This window comes from Microcebus murinus, chromosome 18, assembly GCF_040939455.1.
Source record: "Microcebus murinus isolate Inina chromosome 18, M.murinus_Inina_mat1.0, whole genome shotgun sequence".
NCBI lineage: Eukaryota > Metazoa > Chordata > Mammalia > Primates > Cheirogaleidae > Microcebus > Microcebus murinus.
In genome coordinates this window covers 45,514,443-45,534,529 of record NC_134121.1, presented here as the reverse complement: position 1 = coordinate 45,534,529, position 20,087 = coordinate 45,514,443, and the positions used below count along the sequence as shown (strand labels likewise).

The window sequence follows — 20,087 nt, the reverse complement described above, 5'->3', positions numbered from 1 at the left end:
CCACAGGAGAGGGAGTCTCCAGGACAAATGTCCCGCCCAGGACCTTGAGAACCAGCAGTGTTGCTCCTTTGTGGGATGGGGTGAGGGCAGGAGAGCAGGTAGAAACCAGCTGCGGCCTGAGACCTGCCCTGAGCCCAGGGGCCGGCCTCAGGTGAGGGGATTTCCTTCTTGGCCCTGACCCTCCACCAAACACAAAGCCTCCCTCTTCCAGAGGGACCAACCCACTTACAACGTGGAAACCCTTTCCACCCATGGGGCGACCTAGAAATCTGCACAAGCAGACCTCCAAGGCCTTTTTGACTGGGTTTTTCTGAACAAGGGAGTGGAGACACCCTCTCCCAGAGTGGCAGTGAGCTCAGGTGAGTCACCTCTGCATCTCCCTCCAGGACAGTTCTCCCCACTAGCCTAAACCCCCCACTGTGGTCTAAAGCTTCCCTTCTTCTAAGAGTTGCCTCTTTAAAGGAATGGGGGCTGGGTGTAGGGGGAGTGTTCCTCCACAACCTCCTGGAGGGTAATTCAGTCCCTGGCTGCCCCCCTGGAAGAAGGGGAGGGATCTATGAGATCTATTCTTTCCCAAAGAGGCAATTACCTTATAATCTATCCTCCTCCCTAGTCATAAAACCTATTCTGTACGTGTCTCAGGTCCTCTTCCCCTGTGTGGCAGGAGACTTTGAGGCGGGGGTTGCTAGTCCACCACCAGCGTGAGGGCCCAGGGACAAATGTGCCCAAAGCACGCACAGAGAGCTAACATCCTGGGGGCGCTTAGAGGTGCAAGAGATTCTCCCCAAATCTTCCACAGAGACCACAGCACTCCTCTTCCCACTGGACTCAATCCCAGGGACTAGAAAACCCTAATGGATTCAGGGGCTTTCGCCATTATTACCTGCAGAGACACACAATTTGTTTGTAATTTAACTCTTTCCTGCAGCCCTTGTGGGGTTCCTTTAGAATCTCGCAACAAATGGAGCTGGGCCGGTGACACCTCTCCCTGCCTGCTGCTTTGATAGTTGAGGTAGCCTTATGTTGAGATTTCACACTCATCATCATTTAATAAAAAAAACTAGGTTTAAGTAGCCACCAACACAAAGGATTTGGGGAAGAGGATATTATATATTTTGGGATGGGGGCTTTGCTGAAATCCTTAGGCTTCATACAATACCAAACAAAGCCCCACATATGACTTCAATTACCACCAAACATTTCCAGTTCCCCTCCCCCAACATAAACTAACACAAGCAAACACTTGGAAGTAAGTGTTCTAACTTACTTTCTCCCAAGTCCCTAAGAAGGCCAACAAAGGATAGTAAGGCACCATTTTCTTCACAACCATTTAGCTAAAAAAGCAGCCTCTGGGGCTGGGAACACTCTTCTCTGCCCCACCCCCAACCAACTAGGTAATGGGGAGAGGGGAGGAGGTGGTGTGGTTTGGTTAAACTAATAAAATGTTACAACCCTGTTAAACACAATTAAAGGGCTAGATCTCTCTAAGATAATTAAATGCACTTTATTATTATGATTATTAGCTTTTAATTTGCACTATCAAGAAACAAGAGATGGTGAAAATTGAGTTATGTGGCATACTGGTCTTCAATGTTTTGGAATTAAAATTCTAAGATATTCCAAATAGTTGAGGCATATGATGTGTGTTGGAAACTGGAATCCTCATACCAGCAGATACTTTATATTATACATCACTTCTTAGGCAGCTAACTTAAGAAAAGTCTTGACTTTAATTTGTGGGGGGTAGGGAGAAGATAAGAAACATCTGTTACAAACATTCTATCAATCTTGCGATATAGAAAGTCTTGTAAACACTCAACCCCACCCCCACAGCCACAAAGAGCCTGTCCAGAGCCTTCTTCTAAAGCAAAGATACCCACCTTTTATTTTTTTCCTTCTGGACAAGTTTTAAAGAAACCAGTCTTTTGTCAAAGAAAAACTAAAAACCTCACCAGCCCATCAGTCCTCTCCCTCCAACCCAACCCATTTTTATTGCTTTTTGAAAAAAAAATAAGTGCCCAACAACAACAAAAACCCACACACTGCTAACCTGAATGCCAGAGATTTTCGATTGGGGAGACACCAGACCAGGGAAAGAGAGAAGGTGCGAGGAGATCTCAAACCCCCAAACTTTGCAAACAAATGCTCAAAAGCTAATGCTTCCCCTAAAAATGCAGGCAGTCAGGCTCAGTTCTCAAGGAAGTGTGCATGTTGGGTGTAGGGGGGTGTTGGTTTCAAAACACACCTCACAAAGCATTTTCTGCCCACTCTAAGCGCTTGGTGCAGCCGGTTGAAAAGAAAAGTCAGAGGAGAAAGATCTTCCAGCCTGCAGGGGAGTGGGCCAGGGGGTGAAGGCCGCTCCTCAGCCCATCTCCGCCCTCTCCCCACCAGCACACCGCCCTCCCCTGTTTTTTTTTTTCCACGTCTTCATCTCGGTTGGGAAGTTTCCAAAGATCGAGTGGAGACAGGACAAGTGAGGAGAGAAAGAAAGGGGGAAAGAGAAATAAAACAAAACAAAACGAACCAAATCTTGTTCAAAAATATCCAGCAGCGTTCACAGGCCCCGCGTCTGTGAGGAGGCTCGCAAATGTGGCTTTTATAGAAAGTTGAATGGAGCAAACTCCCAACTCCTCACAGCCACCAAAAACAGTGCTCAGGCTGGGTGCCTCTCCCAGCGGGCCGGCCCTGCGCAACACCCCAAAATTCCAACCAAGGACTGGCAGTTTTTAAAGGGCATTTAAGAAAGGACGGGCCTCCCCAACTCCCCCTTCACCTCCTCCCCGCCCCGCACTCTTCAGCCCTGGAGCCCTAACCGCTGTGGGGTTTTCTTCCCCCCTTTATTCTTTTAAATAGAAAATATATAATTAAATTTACAAAGACTATTTACAGTTTTAATTACAAACCTTGTGGGGGTGTAGGGCAGAGTTCTCTTTAAAAAGCAAACCTAAAAAAGAATGGTTTCGATTGTTCTTTATTTAAAAAAATAAAATAAGGAGTCTGTAGGAGCCCCCCCAGGACGAAGGAAAGAGCGGTGCCCGGCCGGGGGCGCCCCTCACACGGTGGTCTCGCCGTGCCGGCTGTTGGTGAGGCGGGTGTAGAACTTCCTCCAGGAGTGCAGCGTCTTGCCCGACCAGATCCAGAAGCCCGACGTGATGCCCACGATGAGCGTCATGAGGTATTTGATCATGTAGACGGTGAAGTCGGGCGACATGCGCGGCGTGTAGTGCGCCGGGCACGGGATGGCCAGGCTCTTGCAGTGCTGGCTCACCCACGAGCGCTCCCAGTGCTCGCGGAAGGCCTGCTCGTAGAAGTAGCAGGCTATGACGATGGTGGCGGGCACCGTGTAGAGGACAGAGAAGACTCCGATGCGCACCATGAGCCGCTCCAGCTTCTCTGTCTTGGTGCCATCGTGCTTCATGATAGTGCGGATGCGGAAGAGTGACACGAAACCAGCCAGGAGGAAGGACGTGCCGATGAACAGGTACACGAATAGCGGCGCCAGCACGAAACCCCGCAGCGGGTCCAGGCTGTTGAGGCCCACAAAGCACACGCCGCTCAGCAGGTCGCCGTCGATCTGGCCCATGGCCAGGATGGTGATGGTCTTGACGGCGGGCACGGCCCAGGCGGCCAGGTGGAAGTACTGCGAATTGGCCTCGATGGCCTCGTGGCCCCACTTCATGCCGGCTGCCAGAAACCAGGTGAGCGACAGGATGACCCACCAGATGGAGCTAGCCATGCTGAAGAAGTACAGCATCATGAAGAGGATGGTGCAGCCCTCCTTCTTGGTGCCCTGCACCACTGTGCGGTAACCGTCCTCGGAGAATCGCTCGTTGCACACCACGCGCTCCTGGAGCACGAAGCCAGCGATATAGGCCACCGACACCATAGTGTAGCAGCCCGACAGAAAAATGATAGGCCGCTCTGGGTAGCGGAAGCGCTGCATGTCCACCAAGTACGTGGTGACAGTAAAGAAGGTGGAGGCACAGCACAGCACCGACCAGGTGAGGATCCAGAGGCGCGCAAAACGCGTCTCCTCCTGAGAGAAGAACATAGAGCCGTCCGGCCGCGCCGGTTCGCAGGGCGCTGCACAATCGCGCTCACCCAGAAACTTGTAGCTGAGATAGGATGGCACCTTGAGGACGCGCGGGCAGTGGAACGGGTGTTCCAGCGTGGCGTAGCGTGGGGGCGCACCGCCGCCGCCAGGGCCACCAGGGGTGCCGCCGGCGCCCGGCTGCAGTCCCTGCGGCGGCGCGGTGGTAAGCAGTGCCGGGGCTCCGTCCTCTGAGTGGTTCTGGCCCACGCAGATCTGCTCGGCGCCGTGGCGCGGGAAGTGCTCGCAACGCAGGCGCTCGGGCCACTGGAAACCAAACTTGTTCATGAGCGCCTCGCAGCCCTGGCGCGCGCGCTCGCAGATGGAGCGGCACGGCGGGATGGCCTGTTCCAGCACGGTGCACACGGGTGCGTACATGGAGCACAGGAAGAAGCGCAGTTCGGGCGAGCACTGCACCTTTACCAGCGGATAGAACTGGTGCACCTCCAGGCCCGCGTCCTCCTGGTTTGTATGGCCCAGAAGGTTGGGCATGATGGTCTGGTTGTAGGCGATGTCCGTGCACAGCGGGATGGAGATGGGCTGGCAGAAGCCGTGGTCCGGGATGGAGATGCCCTTCTCCCCGTGGAACTGGGCCGGCCCGGCGGCGGGCAGCAGCAGCAGCGGCAGCAGCAGGCGGGGCAGGGCGCTGCGGGGCCGCATGCTGGCCGCCGCCCCCCACCCGGCTCCTGGGCGCCCCCCCGCCCCCGCCCCCAACCCCGAGACCGCGCGCCTTCCCCGCCGCCTCCTAGCTGCGGCCGCCGCCTCCCGCGCCGCTTAGCAAACTTTGCTCGCGGCCTCAGAGTTGGGGAGGCCGGGCGGGGGAGGGGGCGGCGCGCCCGCCAGCTAGCTCGCCGCGGTCCGACTGAGCCACCCGGCACGCCGCGCGCCGCTGCCCTCTCTCCGCCTCTCGCCTCTCAGCTCCCCCGCTCCCCTCCCTCTCCACCCAGCGACTCCTTTGTGCCTCCTCCAGCCCTCACCTCGGCCTCTCGGATCCCAATTAGTCCGTTTCAAGGGGGCCCCCGCTGGCGGCCCCGCCCTCTCCTCAGCCCCCCAAAAAAGGGATCCTTGAAACCGCCCCGTCGAGCTCTACGCACCGTCCCAAAATGTGCTCTCGGCCAATCAGATTCAAACCCGAGGACCAGCCCCGAGGGCCGGATTGGCCGACCACAACATAATGAGATCAGAAACCAGATGCCAAGAAAACTTTCCCCCTCCTTTTGCTTTTTAAAGAGACAGCTATTATTACATTCGGCGCTGTCTGCCCAGCCCGGGTTTCCCCGAGTCGCCGCGGCCGCATCCCGAGACGCGCACGCTCCCGAGCCGCGGTGGGCCCGGCTACTCGACCCTGGTCGCTCTCTCCCGGGGCCCAGGCGCTCTGCCCGTAGGGGCTCTGTAAATCCTTGCCCCGGCCCCGGCTGCTCGAACCCCACCTATTCCAGTCCAGTTTTTCAAGTCAAGTGAAAAATCTCAAGTTAAAAACTTTTTAAAACCCCCAAACCAAGAGACTTACAACCTAACAGTTTACAAAGCCTTTTCTCTCCGCCCCTTCTCATGAGCCCAGGCAAAAGGTTCACTTCAGTTTACACGTAGACCCCCCTAGGAGTCCGCCCCTTCCCTCCCCCTACACACACCCTTAAATAACCCTCTGCAAAAAAAAAAAGGGAGCCTGTCTCTTTAAGGGGCTCTTAAAGGGACCCGGACTCCCAGGCGTAATTGCCCCGTAGCGAGCACAAAGGAGCCCATTATGGTTCTTTGTGTTCGGTGGCACCTCAAAGTGAGAAAACTCAGGAACTCCGAGGCCCGGAGCTAGAGGGTTTTGGGGGGGAGGTGTTGGCGAGGTGAAGGAGAATGGCCCGGAGCTTCGGCTTCTCCCGCCCGCTTCTTCCGAGGCAAATCTTAATTATGCAAAGTAAAGTTTAGTTGCCGTAAGGAGGAGGTCTTAATCGAAAATTAATGGTGGAGGGTTGGGGGGTGACGGGCAGTTTTAAGTAAAGAGACGACTCTTTTAGGCCTGACAAGTGTTTGGGGGAATTCTCCTTCTGCTTCCCCACCTCTGCCTCCGACCCCTAAAAGCTTCCAGATAAGTCTCCAGGGAGAGAGGGGAGTTTTACCCAAACCTTAAGTGATTCCACACCAGAAAAGGGGTGGTGTGCGTGGCGAGGGAGGAGGCTGTGGTGTATTATTCCCCTTCTCCCCCTCTCTCACCTGGTTGTGGGGTGAGGGTGGCCCGCAGAGTTCCTGCTAGTTTAGAAAGAAATTTCTTTTTCTTTTTTCCCCTCTTCTAGGATTTTAAATTTGAGAGGGGGTCCGGGAAGGAGAGGAGGAATTTGTATGTAAATCTCCTGGATCTGGTACTGGCTGATGGATCAATTATTTCTGTTGTCTCTCTGGACTGAAAGGGGTGGGAAGACTTAAAAAGAAGAAAGAAAATTGGGTTTAGAAACCCCCTTTGCTTCTCAGTATGGGCCAAATCCTCCCAGCCTGGAGAACTGTTTCCTGCTCTAATATAGAAAAAGATTGCTTTAAACAACAGCAGCAGCAAAAAGAAATTTAAAAGAAAGAAGAAATGGGTGGGGAAAGGAAAGAAAATAAGTAGATAAATACAAGGGATCCAGGTTTGATAGGATTCAAAAAAAAATTTTTTTTCCTGATTGAATAAATAATATAAAGATTTTCAGGTTCTTTACAACTTCAAAATGCTCCTTGTTGTATCTTGGAGAAGTTGCCTTTTCCCTCCTCTGGAAAGAAAGGTTTCCTTTAAAGTCAGAAGAACCAGTTAAAATGCCTTTTATCAAAAGACAGGCAATAAGAAATGCTGGCAAGGATACGGAGAAAGGGGAACCCTTGTACACTGTTGGTGGGAATGTAAATTAGTGCAACTATGGAAAACAGTATGGAGGTTCCTTAAAAAACTAAAAATAGAACTACCCTATGACCCAGCAATCCCACTACTGACTATATACCCAGAGGAGGAGAATTCAATTTATCAAAAAGATACCTGCACTCCCATGTTTATTGCAGCACGATTTGCAATAGCAAAGATTTGGAATCAACCTAAGTGTCCATCAATGGATAAATGGATAAAGAAATTGTGGTACATATATACAATGGAATACTACATAGCCACACTAAAAAAAAAAAAAAAACAGTGAAATCCTGCCATTTGCAACAACATGAATGGAACTAGAGAACTTTATGTTCAGTGAAATAAGCCAAGCACAGAAAGATAAATCTTGCATGTTCTCACTCATATGTGGGAGCTAAATATTAAAAACAATTGCTAGCACTCTGGGAGGCTAAGGTGGGAGGATCTCTCGAGGTCAGGAGTTCAAGACCAGCCTGAGCAAGAGTGAGACCCCATCTCTACTAAAAATAGAAAGAAATTAATTGACCAACTAAAAATATATATATAAAAAATTAGCTGGGCATGGTGGCACATGCCTATAGTCCCAGCTACTCGGGAGGCTGAAGCAGAAGGATTGCTTGAGCCCAGGAGTTTGAGGTTGCTGTGAAGTAGGCTGACTCCATGGCACTCTAGCCCGGGCAACAGAGCAAGACCCTGTCTCAAAAAAAAACAAAAAAACCCTACAAAAACAAAAAACCTAACAATTGATCTAATGGAGACAGAGAGTAGAAAAATGGTTAATAGAGGCTGGGAAGGGTAATGTGGAGGGGGATAAGTTGGGATGGTTAATAGGTGCAAAAATATAGTTAGATAGATAGAATGAACAATATTTGATAGCACAAAAAGTGACTATAATCAACAATAAGTTAGGGTATACTTTGAAATAATTTAAAGAGTGGAATTGAAATGTTCCTAACACAAAGAAAAAAATGATAAATTACTGAAGTCATGGATACTCCAATTATCCTGATTTGGTTAATTCACATTGTATCCCTGTATCAAAACATCACATGTGTGGCCAGGTGCGGTGGCTCACACCTGTAATCCTAGCACTCTGGGAGACCGAAGCAGGCAGATTGCTTGAGGTCAGGAGTTCGAAACTAGCCTGATCAAGAGCGAGACTCCGTCTCTACTATAAATAGAAAGAAATTAATTGGCCAACTAATATATATAGAAAAAATTAGCCGGGCATGGTGGTGCATGCCTGTAGTCCCAGCTACTTGGGAGGTTGAGGCAGCAGGATTGCTTGAGCCCAGGAGTTTGAGGTTGCTGTAAGCTAGGCTGTCGCCATGGCACTCACTCTAGCCTGGGCAATAAAGTGAGACTCTGTCTCAAAAAAAAAAAAAAAAATCACATGTGCCTTATAAAGATATATAACAATTATGTACCCATAATAATTAAAAATTAAACAAAACAAAATGAGGAGGATATGCCTTTTTTCTCTCTATCCCATTTCCATTCTACCCTTATTTATTCTACCTACAAGCCCATTTTCTTGAGAGCAGATTAGGGATGGGAAATTGTCCCCTCAAGTTGTCCTCTCTCTTTTCCACAGGGCCACATCTGACCCTGAGCTGTTGCTCCTTCTGTCCTCCCACCTAGGCCACCTGTAGGCATCTTTAGAGCTGGTACCAAGCCCTGCAGCTAAGTGGTGGAAACAAAAATGAATAAGACAGACTCCTATGCCCCACTTAGGAAACTCACAGTCTGATAGGAAATTGAGTGCAAATGTCCAATGTAAACACAGCATCTTCAATTTATTTCCATGACAAACCTGTTTTCCTGCCCTAGGGCCAGGCCTACATGACAGTCATCCCTTCCCTAGCGCCCTCCCCCAAGGCAGATGGAAAGCTGGAGCTGGAGAATGGAAACACAGGACATTCTTCCATTCACTCTGTCAAGGTTTCATTCCTTCAACACACTTTTGTTCCGTTTCCAAACCACCCTAGTAGGTGCTGTGAAGAATGCAGAGAAAGATAGCACATCTGCCCTTCAAGAGTTTACAGTAGCCTAGAAGAAAAGTGACTCCACAAAGATCTTACATTTGTCTAGCATTTGTACATGAAATACGGAGAAATCACAATATTTCATGATTACTCTTGCCTTTCATGTGAGGGACCTGAGTATGAACAGGACCAGAACCCACATCTTCAGATTGCAGGCCCACAGCACTTTCCACTCTGCCAACCTGCCTCTTCACGTGTGCCAGGGCAGGGCGTGGTGATCGGGTGAAACAGAAGGAATGGGCAGGGTGCACAAGTACCTTGGCCCTGTTAGAGCCCCACATGCATCTCCAAGAGTGATGGCTGAGGAGGCTCTAAGTAGGCAGGGATTTAAGGCATCTTGCACTAGTCTGGGCTCCTGGAGATGGGCCTGCACTGGAGAGTTTAGGAAAGATCACACTCGGGCAGCTTTGAGGAACATGATGGGGGAAACCTGAGATATCAGTTAGGGATTGATCACAAGAGACCAGGCGAGAGGTGGAGAGGGCAGGAACTGGAATGTGGCAGTATGGACCATAAGGAGAGAGAGTAAGGGAGGAGACAAACCAAGGCTTCTGACCTAGGTGCCCTGATCCATTATCCAGCTTAGGGAGCACAGGGAAAGGGCAGATAATGAGCACAGTCAAGCAAGGCTGAGCCTGTGGTACATCCATAAGAAGGTGTCCAGTAGGCAGGTGGATATTCTAAGCCAGTGCGCAGGTGGGAGCTTTGGGCTAGATTTAGATCTGGTACTTTTAGCCTATGGTTGGAGGTATGAGCATGATGAAGATCATGCAGGGAAGACCAACTGGGTGGGAAGGCCAAAGCTTGGGCAGATACCCACATTTAAGGGCCATGGGGCCAAGGAGGAGGGAAACTGAGGAGTAATCAGGCCAGGAGTGATTCTAGATTCTAGCCAACATGAATATGTCACAAGGCTGAGACTCTTCTCTTGCAGGTCTGGGAGCCTTAAGTTAGATTTCTTTCTTTCTTTTTTCTTTTTCTTTTTCCTTTTTTTTGGATGCAGGGTCTCTGTTGCCCAGGATAGAGTACAGTGTCATCATCATAGCTCACTGCAACCTCAAACTCCTGGGCTCAAGTGATGCTCCTGTCTCAGCCTCCCAAGTAGCTCAGACTACAGACGTGCACCACCACGCCTGGCTAACTTTTTTACTCTTTGTAGAGACAGAGTGTCACTATTGCCTAGGCTGGTCTCAAACTCCTGGCTTCAAGTGATCCTCCCACCTTGGCCTTCCAAAGTGCTAAGATTACAGACATGAGCCACTGTGTGCCCCACCACAAGTTAGAATTTTTATTAACCCTGTTTTGGTTGTGAGAATTCAATGAAATAGTATATGGTACTCACTGTAACCTTGTGCTACCCTAAAAACTTGGTAAATAGTAGCTATTATTTTTATCCAACAAATTATTGAGCACCTGCTGCATGCAAAGCAGACAGTCTGCAGAGACTCAGTCTCCAGCTTCATGGAGTCTACAGTCTAGAGGGCCAGGGTCTGCTGCTCCTCCCTAATGATCATTTCTGCTTGGTCTTAGGCTTCTGCTGTGGACCGGGAGCCTCGGTGTCCCTGAGACACAGAAGTGCCACTTCTCCCCCAAATCCTGAGACACTACTGTCAATCATCTCACCTTATAAATCTGATATCTGGGATAATTGTTGGGTGCCCACTGTAAATCTGCCCCACACTCCATTCCATGGCATGGAAGGAGGGGTTTGCTGGAGCAGAAATCTCAACATGACAGGAGAGCAGAGAAAATAGCTGACAGAGAGGAAAGAAACCTGGTCTGGGGCTCAGAATGTCTGGGCTGCAGGCCTGGCTCCACCCACCCTGGCCCGGTAGCCTCAGGCGAGTCACTTTCCCTTCCTTAGCTTTTGCTTTCTCATCTGTGTAAAGGGATCATCAAACTATTTATTGATTTTACCTTTGGGCCAGATGTAGCGGGCTGTGCAAATACTATGTTCAGATCATTGAAACTGTCCTTGCTTAATGCCACCCAAACAAGATGAAAGGCTTGCTTGTCACAAATGAGTGAAATGACAGCCAGTTGGCAATGTCCAACACACACAGGCAGGCTCAGGAGAAGAGAGCACAGAAGACCACTCCCAGCCCAGGGCTCCCCACCCGCCCTCAGATCCTCCTGTCGCTGCCCTTTCATCTTGCCACAGGCACAGTAGTTGTGTATGTCCCTGTAATTGCATGTGTTCCCTGTCCCTTCAGTCCTTACCACGGGAGCCCATTCCTTCCAGAGAAACTGTCCTCTCTCTCCGTCCTCTGCATGGCTCTTCTAAGGGATAATGCCTGGTATGGTGACACTCCAGGGAATGCCCCTGCTCCAAGAAGCCCTGGCAGAGGACAGTCCCCTGCTTGTTTCCTCAATTCTGGGTCAGTGTTCTTTCCTTCCCGCTGAGGTCCCCCCCAACCCTAAAGGGGGAAGGGTTGTGTGCATGTTTAGGAGGCAGGGAGTGAGGAAGAGGATATAATTTCACATACTATAAGACTCAAAGATTTTATTCTCTAGGCAACGACATTCTACTCTACATGGGATAGGTCCTAGACACTTTGTGGACAACAGGTCTGACCTTCAGAGAATCTATTAATAGTTGACTACCCCCTCCCCTGTCCCACACGGTTTTGGTTTTCCCCTGCTTTAGGCGAACTTAACCTTTCCTCCCCTCTCCGGGGCCTGTCCACCTGTCCGCCAAGACCTTGAATCCACCTTCAGGTGAGATACCAAATTCCCTCTCCCTGAACTCCACCCTCCATTTAGCTCGCAGGGAAATGGCCCTTAAAACTGGCCACAGAATAACCAGGAGATCTAGGACTCCTGGGGCGCCACTTCCCACGCACTTGTGGGTCCCTCCAGTGCACCTCACCCTGCCCCTCGGTCCAAGGCTGCTCTGGCTTTGGGGCAGAGGGAGAGGAGACTTGGCAGGGTACAGCTGTCATCCCCTTTATCTCTCCAGCACCCTGCCCCAAGGGCTCTGCAAGCCAAAATGGGCCATAAAAGGATTAAACAGATATAACAGATGATCTATTAATTAAGGACTTTAATTAGCCCAGGCCTAGGCTGAGCAAGAGGAAAGGGTGGGCTGGCGCAGAGCAGACAGAAAACGAGGCTGAAAAATCAGTGCTGGATGAGGTTAGTGAGGTTCTTGGGGTGACTCTGCCTTCTAGATCAGGGAAATAAGTGTCCATGGAATGAATAGGTTCAATATTTTGTCTCCCAGAACCTTCTGGAACCTAACACCAAGAGGAGAGGAACAGGAGAGCCTGAATCATAGGCTTGTGGGTGTGGAGGGCCCTCCAGGGTGGTGGGTGTGGGGTGCTCGCTGCGGAGGGAGGACTGAGGCAGGTTGACTGGGCTGGGGCTCCCCTCCTGCTCCAGCGGAGCACACTGCTCCATCCTGGCCCCCGGCTCACTCCGCCTCCTCTCTTTCCACTCTCCCTTCTCCCCCTCACTTCTCCCAGAATTTCTCTTCTTTCCCTGCAGGCTGGGCCACCTCACCCCCTCCCCTTTCCCTTTCCTGTAACTGAAGCTGTTGTTGGGAGTTGGAGGAGCTGGGCTGGTTTGAAAGGAGGCCCCGCTGCTTTTCAGGGAGGAATTGAAACCGTGGAGCTAGGGGTGAGGGGAGGCAGCAGAGGGGGAGGGGGCGCCTTGAGAAATCAAAGCGGCTGCAACTCCATCTGGGAAACCAACTTTGATTTACTAGCAAGGACCTGGCTCGACAACTACCCCCACCCTTGCCCACTCCCCCTCCTTCCCTGAACTTTGATGGGGGCACTGACCCCCTCCCCCAACCTGCAAGCCTGCCCTTATCTGGGGAGAATCAGCCGGAGGAGGAAGGCCTGGGGGACCCTGGCTAAGCCAGGCTTGCAGACACTTCTGAAGGCCCCCCTGCATCTCAGGAACTGGGTAGGGGGTACCCCTGGGAAGCAGGGAAGGCCAGTAGCTCAGGCAGCCCAGCCCAGGCAGACTTAGCCCTGCTCTGGCTTGGGGCTGGGATGGGGGCGCTGAGGGGAGGAGGCCAGGGCTTTTTCATCTGTCTATGGCCTTCCTCTCAGAACTGGGGGCCGTGGGGGCTGGGGATGGGTAGTAAGAGCCAAGAAAAGAGAATGACTGAGAAGAAAAAGAAAAATCTATTTTAACCGACTATTTTGCGTTGCAATTCAGTGTGAGCTGTGGACAACACTGGTTTGTGGTGGGGGCTGAAGGCCATTTTGGGTAGAAGAGCTACCTCCCTCCTCCCTTCCTCCCTTGTTGTCTCTGTTTCACTCTTCTTCTCTGTCAGATGCTTAAACTCCTCAAAGTTTAAGACTCTCTCTAACCAAACCCCTGCAATCAAAATAGGATCCTGAAGATCCTAAGCCCCCGGGCCAGAGTTGACATTCAGAACAAAGTGAGTCATAGCTTAGGGAAGGCTTCTGTGTGTCGCTGGCCAGCGCCATGCAGGTATAGCACGGAGGGGCTTTAAGCCCCTGAACTCCTGGGTTCTAGACAGAGCCTCTTTCTCCCAAGCCTCCACTGCACCAGTTTTCAGCAATGCAGGGCTGGGGTTTGCCTGCTAGGAATACAGATTCTTGGGCCCTGACCACTGATCCAAATTTATAATCTCCAAGTGATCCTTAAGCACACTCTAGAACTATCTGCCTTCCAGACCACTCAGCTTTCAGAACACTGGTTACTCTTGGCAGCTACCTAGTCCTGCTCTGTCCCCTACTCCAACACACTTAAGGCCCTTTATTTTATTTTATTTATTTTTATTATTATTATTTTTGAGACAGAGTCTCACTTTGTTGCCCAGGCTAGAGTGAGTGCCGTGGCGTCAGCCTAGCTCACAGCAAGCTCAAACTCCTGAGCTCAAGCCTCCCAAGTAGCTGGGACTACAGGCATGCACCACATGCCCGGCTAATTTTTTCTATATATATATATTAGTTGACCAATTAATTTCTTTATATTTATAGTAGAGACAGGGTCTCACTCTTGCTCAGGCTGGTTTCTAACTCCTGACCTCAAGCAATCTGCCCACCTGGGCCTCCCAGAGTGCTAGGATTATAGGCATGAGCCACCGTGCCTGGCCCACTCAAGGCCCTTTAAAATCTAACCTCAATGGCTCTTCCCAGCATTAACTCTACCATACCCTCCCCACTGTGATGGAAGTGGACGGATTGGCTCTCAGCATCCAATCCCACCTCTTTCCTGTACTGCAGAGGTTGGGAGCCAAAAACCTCATCTCCCAGCCTCCCTTGCAGCTAGAGTTCTGGATGCAAAATGTACTTTTTTGAGATTTGGAAGGTGGAAGGGAAAATGAGGCCATGCTTCTCTGACTATTTCTGCTGGCAGGCAAGGCCCTGGAGATGGCGTTTTTCTTGCAGTAGCACCCAGTGTTCAGTGTCTGTGACAGCAGTAGCCGCAGTGGCACTGATTCCCAGGTGCAGCTCTGGGCCTGCATCCTTGGCTTAGTTTGAGCAGCAGCCTCCTCATCGCCCTACCTGCTTGTGGCAGAGGTGGCAGCTCCTACTGGAGGATCATTTCTGTGGCTTCATTGTAGAGTCTGCTCCTCCAGTCCATCCAGCGATTTTATAAGCACCTAGTTCCCTATTGTCTAGCTTGGACTGCCATAACAAAATACAATTAAAAATTTGTTTTCTCTCGGTTCTGGAAGCTGGAAGTCTGAGATCAGGGTGCCAGCATGGTTGGGTTCTGGTAAGGGCTCTTTTCCTGGCTTGCAGAGGGCTCCCTTCTCCACTGTGTGTTCTTGTGATCTTTCCTCAGTGCTGCCCTTGGGGACAGGGAGAAGTGAAGGGGAGAGAGGGAGAGGGAGAGAAAGAAAGAGAGAGAGAGAGTTTCTTATAAGGCCACCAATCTATCAGATTAGTACCTCATCCTTCTGAACTCATTTAACCTTCATTACCTCCTAAAAACCCTGTCTCCAAATACAGTCACACTGGGAGTTAGGGCTTCAACATATGAATTTTTGTGGGGACAGAATTCAGTCTATAGAACCTGTATTAAATCCCCTTTTGCAGCTGAAGCAAGATCACTTGAGACCAGAAGTTCAAGACCAGCCTGGACAATAGTTTCTACAAAAAACAGAAAAATTAGCTGGGTGGGGTGTTACACATCAGTAGTCCCAGCTACCGAGAAGGCTGAGGCAGGAGGATAGTTTGAACCCAGGAGTTTGAGGTTCTGTGAGCTATGATGAGGCTACTGCACCCCAACCCTGTCAACACAGAGTGAAACTCTGTCTCAAAAAAAAAAAAAATGTTTTTGCACAAAACACCTAGAATGGTTTCTGTTTTTTCCAAATCCTGACTTCACCCATGAACCAGAGCAGAATAATACTTGGTACACTTTTTGTCCTTGCCCCAATGGACCCTTTCTACCCTCTTCCACCACTGTAGATCCTTGAAAGCCCCTTCCTGTGGTGCTTCACTGACACCACCACCCCCTCCTTTCTCTGAGTTTATGTTTATCTTATGGCAGTTAGCATTTGATATGCATTACTTATGTATGTCTAACTACTCCTCATTCCCAACAATTTCTCTCTTTTTTTTTTTTTTTTTTTTTTTTTGAGACAGTCTCACTTTGTTCCCCGGGCTAGAGTGAGTGCCCTGGCATCTGCCTAGCTCACAGCAACCTCAAACTCCTGGGCTCAATCGATCTTCCTGCCTCAGCCTCCTGAGTAGCTGGGATTATAGGCGCTCACCACTACACCCGGCTAATTTTTTTTGTTTCTATTTTTAGTTGCCCAGCTAATTTTTTCTATTTTTAGTAGAGACAGAGTCTCACTCTTGCCCAGGCTGCTCTCAACTCCTGACCTCAAGAGATCCTCCCACCTCCTCCACCTCCCAGAGTGCTAGGATTACAGGAGTGAGCCACTGTGCCCAGCCCAACATAGTCTCTTGAGGGCAGAGGCTGTGTTGTCGTAGTTTTTGTGCACCCACTAGCGCCTGGCATACCATAGGCATTCAGGAAAAATTTGTCAAATGAATCAGTTCGCTCTATAAGTAGGGCAAGGTCTGAAGAGCTCCCGGGGGTTGGGTAGTCTAGAGACTCAGGCACCTCCCCCTGACAGCCAGCCCAAGTCCCTTTCTGGAACATTTTGCCCCAGGGAACCCACACTTAGGGAGGAAAGAAGCTGAACTCTGAGGAGGAGAAATGAGCAAGCCAGCTTTCCAGGGCCCCGATGATTTCTAGCCTCCAGTTTCACAAGATTATCTAGTTCCTTGAAGCCATGTTTAATTGCAAACATGTTCTGGTCTCCAGTCTGAGGAGGAAAGTGCACAAATCTGACATCATGGTGTGAACCGACTGAGTGGACATGGGACACCAAAGTGTTTGGGTCCTGGCCTTGGTGCTTAGTAGCTTTCTGACCTTTGATGGGTCATTTTGCTTCTTTGAGGGTCAGTTTCTAATCTCATAGTTTAGTATGTGCAATGGGCACAATAAATCTGTCCTGTCCCCTCTGGAGTGAGAACTGAATGAGAAAATGGATTTGTAGGGACAAATGCTTTGGGAAAGGAGATTGGGCGGTACCCGTTGCCTTGTAAACCTCAAAGCAGATCAGCCTGGAGGCCTGAGCAGGCAGACCAGTTGTGGGGCATGTGGTGGGGCCAGGCAGGGACTTGGATCAGCCTGAACATGGACTCGACAGAGTTAATTCTACTTCCTTGCTACGTTCCCCTGGATAGGACACTCAAGCTTTCTGAAGCTCAGACTCTTCATCTATAGGATGAGGATATTAATCTTCTCTCTCAAAGGGTTAGAAGATAAGATAGAAGGGATAAGTAACTTCACTTAGGGGATACTCAATACAAGTCTTTAGTGTTTGTTTTTCCTCCTCTCCCTAGATCAGGTAGGGGCAGCTAGAGAAGGAAGTTTTTCAGGGAGTTGAGGCAAGTGTCAGACTTCTATGACCCTGGAGGTTGGAGGTTTCAGGTTGCTTTCTCCTATGGCTGGGTCACTCTGATTAATCCTTCAGGAATTCTGTGGCCTCGGGGTTGCTAGTCTAGATGGACAAATACGCTAATTCTGGTGTAAAATAAATATCTGCAGGGAACTTCAGCTTTGGGAACAGACTGACTTGGTCTCTTTGAAGCTGGAGTTGACCCAATCACTCTCCAGGCATCCCTCTTTTGAGAACCCCCCTCAACTCTTCCAAACATCTCTAAACATCCCAAAAGGAGGGAAATTGACTCATTCGGAAGCAAAGAAAGAGATCAGGGCCTCAGCTCTAAATATCTCCTTTCAGGCCCCTTGGGAGGGACCCTAATATTGAGGCAGCTGGAAGGGGGACTCAAAGACGGAATTGGGAGCAGTAAGTCCTATGGTCCTACCCCACAGATGGGGTCACTAGAAGGAGGAAAAAACACACATCCCTCCTCTCCCCAGGAAGCCTTCCTTCCCTGCAGCGTGTGCCCCAAGGATCTCCGCCCCCTATCCCAGGCCCTTCCCTTGGAGAGAGCCTGCTGCGCCTGGAATGAGAGGAATCTGAACTACAAACAGACCTCCCAGAGGCACCCCCAACTCTGCTCTAACCACTCCCAGCCAGCAACAGGCTGGCTTCCTGGAGTGAGATTGGGAGGCTGGACTGGGGTTTGGGCTTTGGCAAAGGAGCCTAGATGGGGAGATTTTTTTCCTGGAGAGAGAGGGGAGGGAAAGGTTGAGGGCAGGGCAGGGACTAAGCCATACAAGAACCATGTTTTCCAAGCTAAAAAATCAGAACCAGGCCGGGCGCGGTGGCTCACGCCTGTAATCCTAGCACTCTGGGAGGCCGAGGCGGGCGGATTGCTCAAGGTCAGGAGTTCAAAACCAGCCTGAGCGAGACCCCGTCTCTACCATAAAAATAGAAAGAAATTAATTGGCCAACTAATATATATATAAAAATCAGCCGGGCATGGTGGCTCGTGCCTGTAGTCCCAGCTACTCGGGAGGCTGAGGCAGGAGGATCGCTTGAGCCCAGGAGTTTGAGGTTGCTGTGAGCTAGGCTGACGCCACGGCACTCACTCTAGCCTAGGCAAGAAAGCAAGACTCTGTCTCAAAAAAAAAAAAAAAAAAAAAAATCAGAACCAGTAAGAGTATACCTGCAGGAGCCATGGGATTGAGGGTTTGAAATCAAGCCTGTCCTAGAATGGTCCAAGCTGTGAGGTCTTCACCCCGGGAGTGACAAGTAGACACCCAAATACAACCCAGGAAGAGAGACAGAACCTGGAGGTTTCCCCTGCCCCCCACTCCTCCCCTCGTCTTGGCCTGGCTCTGTTCCTGTCTGAAACACTCAGCTGCAGTGGTCTCCAAGGCTCACGCTCTCCGTGTTCCCAGTCTAGCCGCATACCTGAGTCTGAGAAGGCTGTGAGTGGGCTGCGAGGAGCTGGGGGCAGGAGCTAGAATCAGAGGAAAGATGGTGAGACCAGCCAAAAGGACAGGTGGCACAGAGCCAGAGGGGCTCCTCCTGCCTGCCACACTTCCCAAGAGTCCCTGGCCTTCTGCCCACTGTCCTCCTAGCATCTCTCCCCTCACCTGGGCCTTTGATATAAGTGAGCCAGGACTGGCAGTTCCCTGGGATGCCCAGGCAGTATACTAGACGGGGAGCCCTGGGGAGGAGACCAGGGAGGAGAGGCTGCTGGAGCTGGAAGCTGCCTTAGGCACGATGACCTCTTTGCAGGGGCCTCTCTCTCCAGCTTGTATAACACAGCTCCTGCCAAGGGTGGTATAGAAAGGCACAGAGCCCGCAGCAGGCTGGGGAAGGCCGCTGAAAAGGCAGCTTAAGGGCTTCCTGCTGGGTGAGATGGATTAGGGGCCTGTGGGGAGGGAGCCGGGCAGTGAGCAAGGCACTGGCCCAACACCAGAGCCCCTTGGCGAAGGCCCTCTGGGACCAGGAGCCCCTGGGTGTCTGGCAGGCAGGGTTACCTGGCTAAGGGGCTGGGAGAATAGGGGCCCAGCCAGGGTGTCACATGGGGATGGATAGATAGACCACAGGGTCCCCAAAATTGCAGGGAAGGAAGAAAGAAGACACTCCTGGATGAACAAGCAGACTTCCAGCGGGAAAAGGAGGAAGGAAGGAACTGACCCAGCTATTTCACTTGTGTCTCCTGCTGCCTCCAAGAGTGGAAGATTTCATTCAAGAGGTTTCCCAGGTGGGAGGGGAAGGGACAACCCTTCCTACCCTCCAGCCAGCCCTCTGCTTCTCAAGGACCCCTTTGTGGAACTGAATGAAGGGGACCCACATGGTGCTAAAGTTTCCATACAAGCATTGATTTAGGGGAAGAGGCCAGGTGGCAACTAAGACAAGCTGTGCAACTGAGAACCCCTGGGTGGTCCCTTGGAGTGTGACAGTCCTTGGCAGGTTTTGCTCTGGCCCTGGGCTCCATTTGTCTAGTCTGTGAGATGGGCTCTCTGAGGCCACACTATGGAGTGGGACAAGCACTGGGGTAGAACTTACCCTCTTAGAATCTTGGTTTTGCCACCAATCAAATATGGGGGGGAAAAGCCTGTTCTTTGCATGTTTATGCTGGAAAATTGTAAAGTATTATATGAATGTGAGGTATCATTATCCCTGGAGTATATGTGTACAGATGTTCCATGGTAGGGAAGAGGACACACTGATAACTAGGGACTGCCATGCAGGGTGCTTTGCATCTCTGTATATCTGCACAAGGATATTAAGAGGACGTTATTGTTATCCCTATTTTACAGATGAGAAAACTGAGGCTCAATAGGTTATATAACTTGTCCGTATTTACGGAAGCTCATAAAATGGGGCATCTGAATTAGAAAGCAGGTCTCTCAGGTCTTTAACAGGTTTTATGGCCCCAGGGTGTCTGGAAGCATTATTCACATGTCCCTATATTTACAGCAAGGGTTTCTCCAAAGGTTTGATGCCTTCTTCTCCCTCAGGTTAGGCTTAGTTAGAAAGTAGCCTTCGCTCCTCAAGACCCACCCCCCACAGTACAAAAGGTTAGGGAAAGTTTGCAAAGTGGGTGAGAAAGTCTGAACTGGGCTGAGATGACCAGATAAGATACGTGTGGCCACTTGGGACATTCTCTGGGGAGAAGGGGCTCCTGGGATGGGTACTTCAACCTCAGGGTATCCC

The 20,087-nt window shown here is 50.6% G+C and overlaps 1 protein-coding gene across 1 annotated transcript; it reads right to left on the bottom strand.

Moving 5' to 3' along the window:
• Window positions 1-2,957: 2,957 nt before the first annotated feature.
• FZD2 (frizzled class receptor 2) lies at window positions 2,958-5,074 on the bottom strand. The gene has a single exon (XM_012786648.3). The coding sequence runs from the start codon at window positions 4,748-4,750 to the stop codon at window positions 3,053-3,055; it is 1,698 nt and encodes a 565-aa protein (XP_012642102.1). The 5' UTR covers window positions 4,751-5,074; the 3' UTR covers window positions 2,958-3,052.
• Between the last annotated feature and the right edge of the window lie 15,013 nt (window positions 5,075-20,087).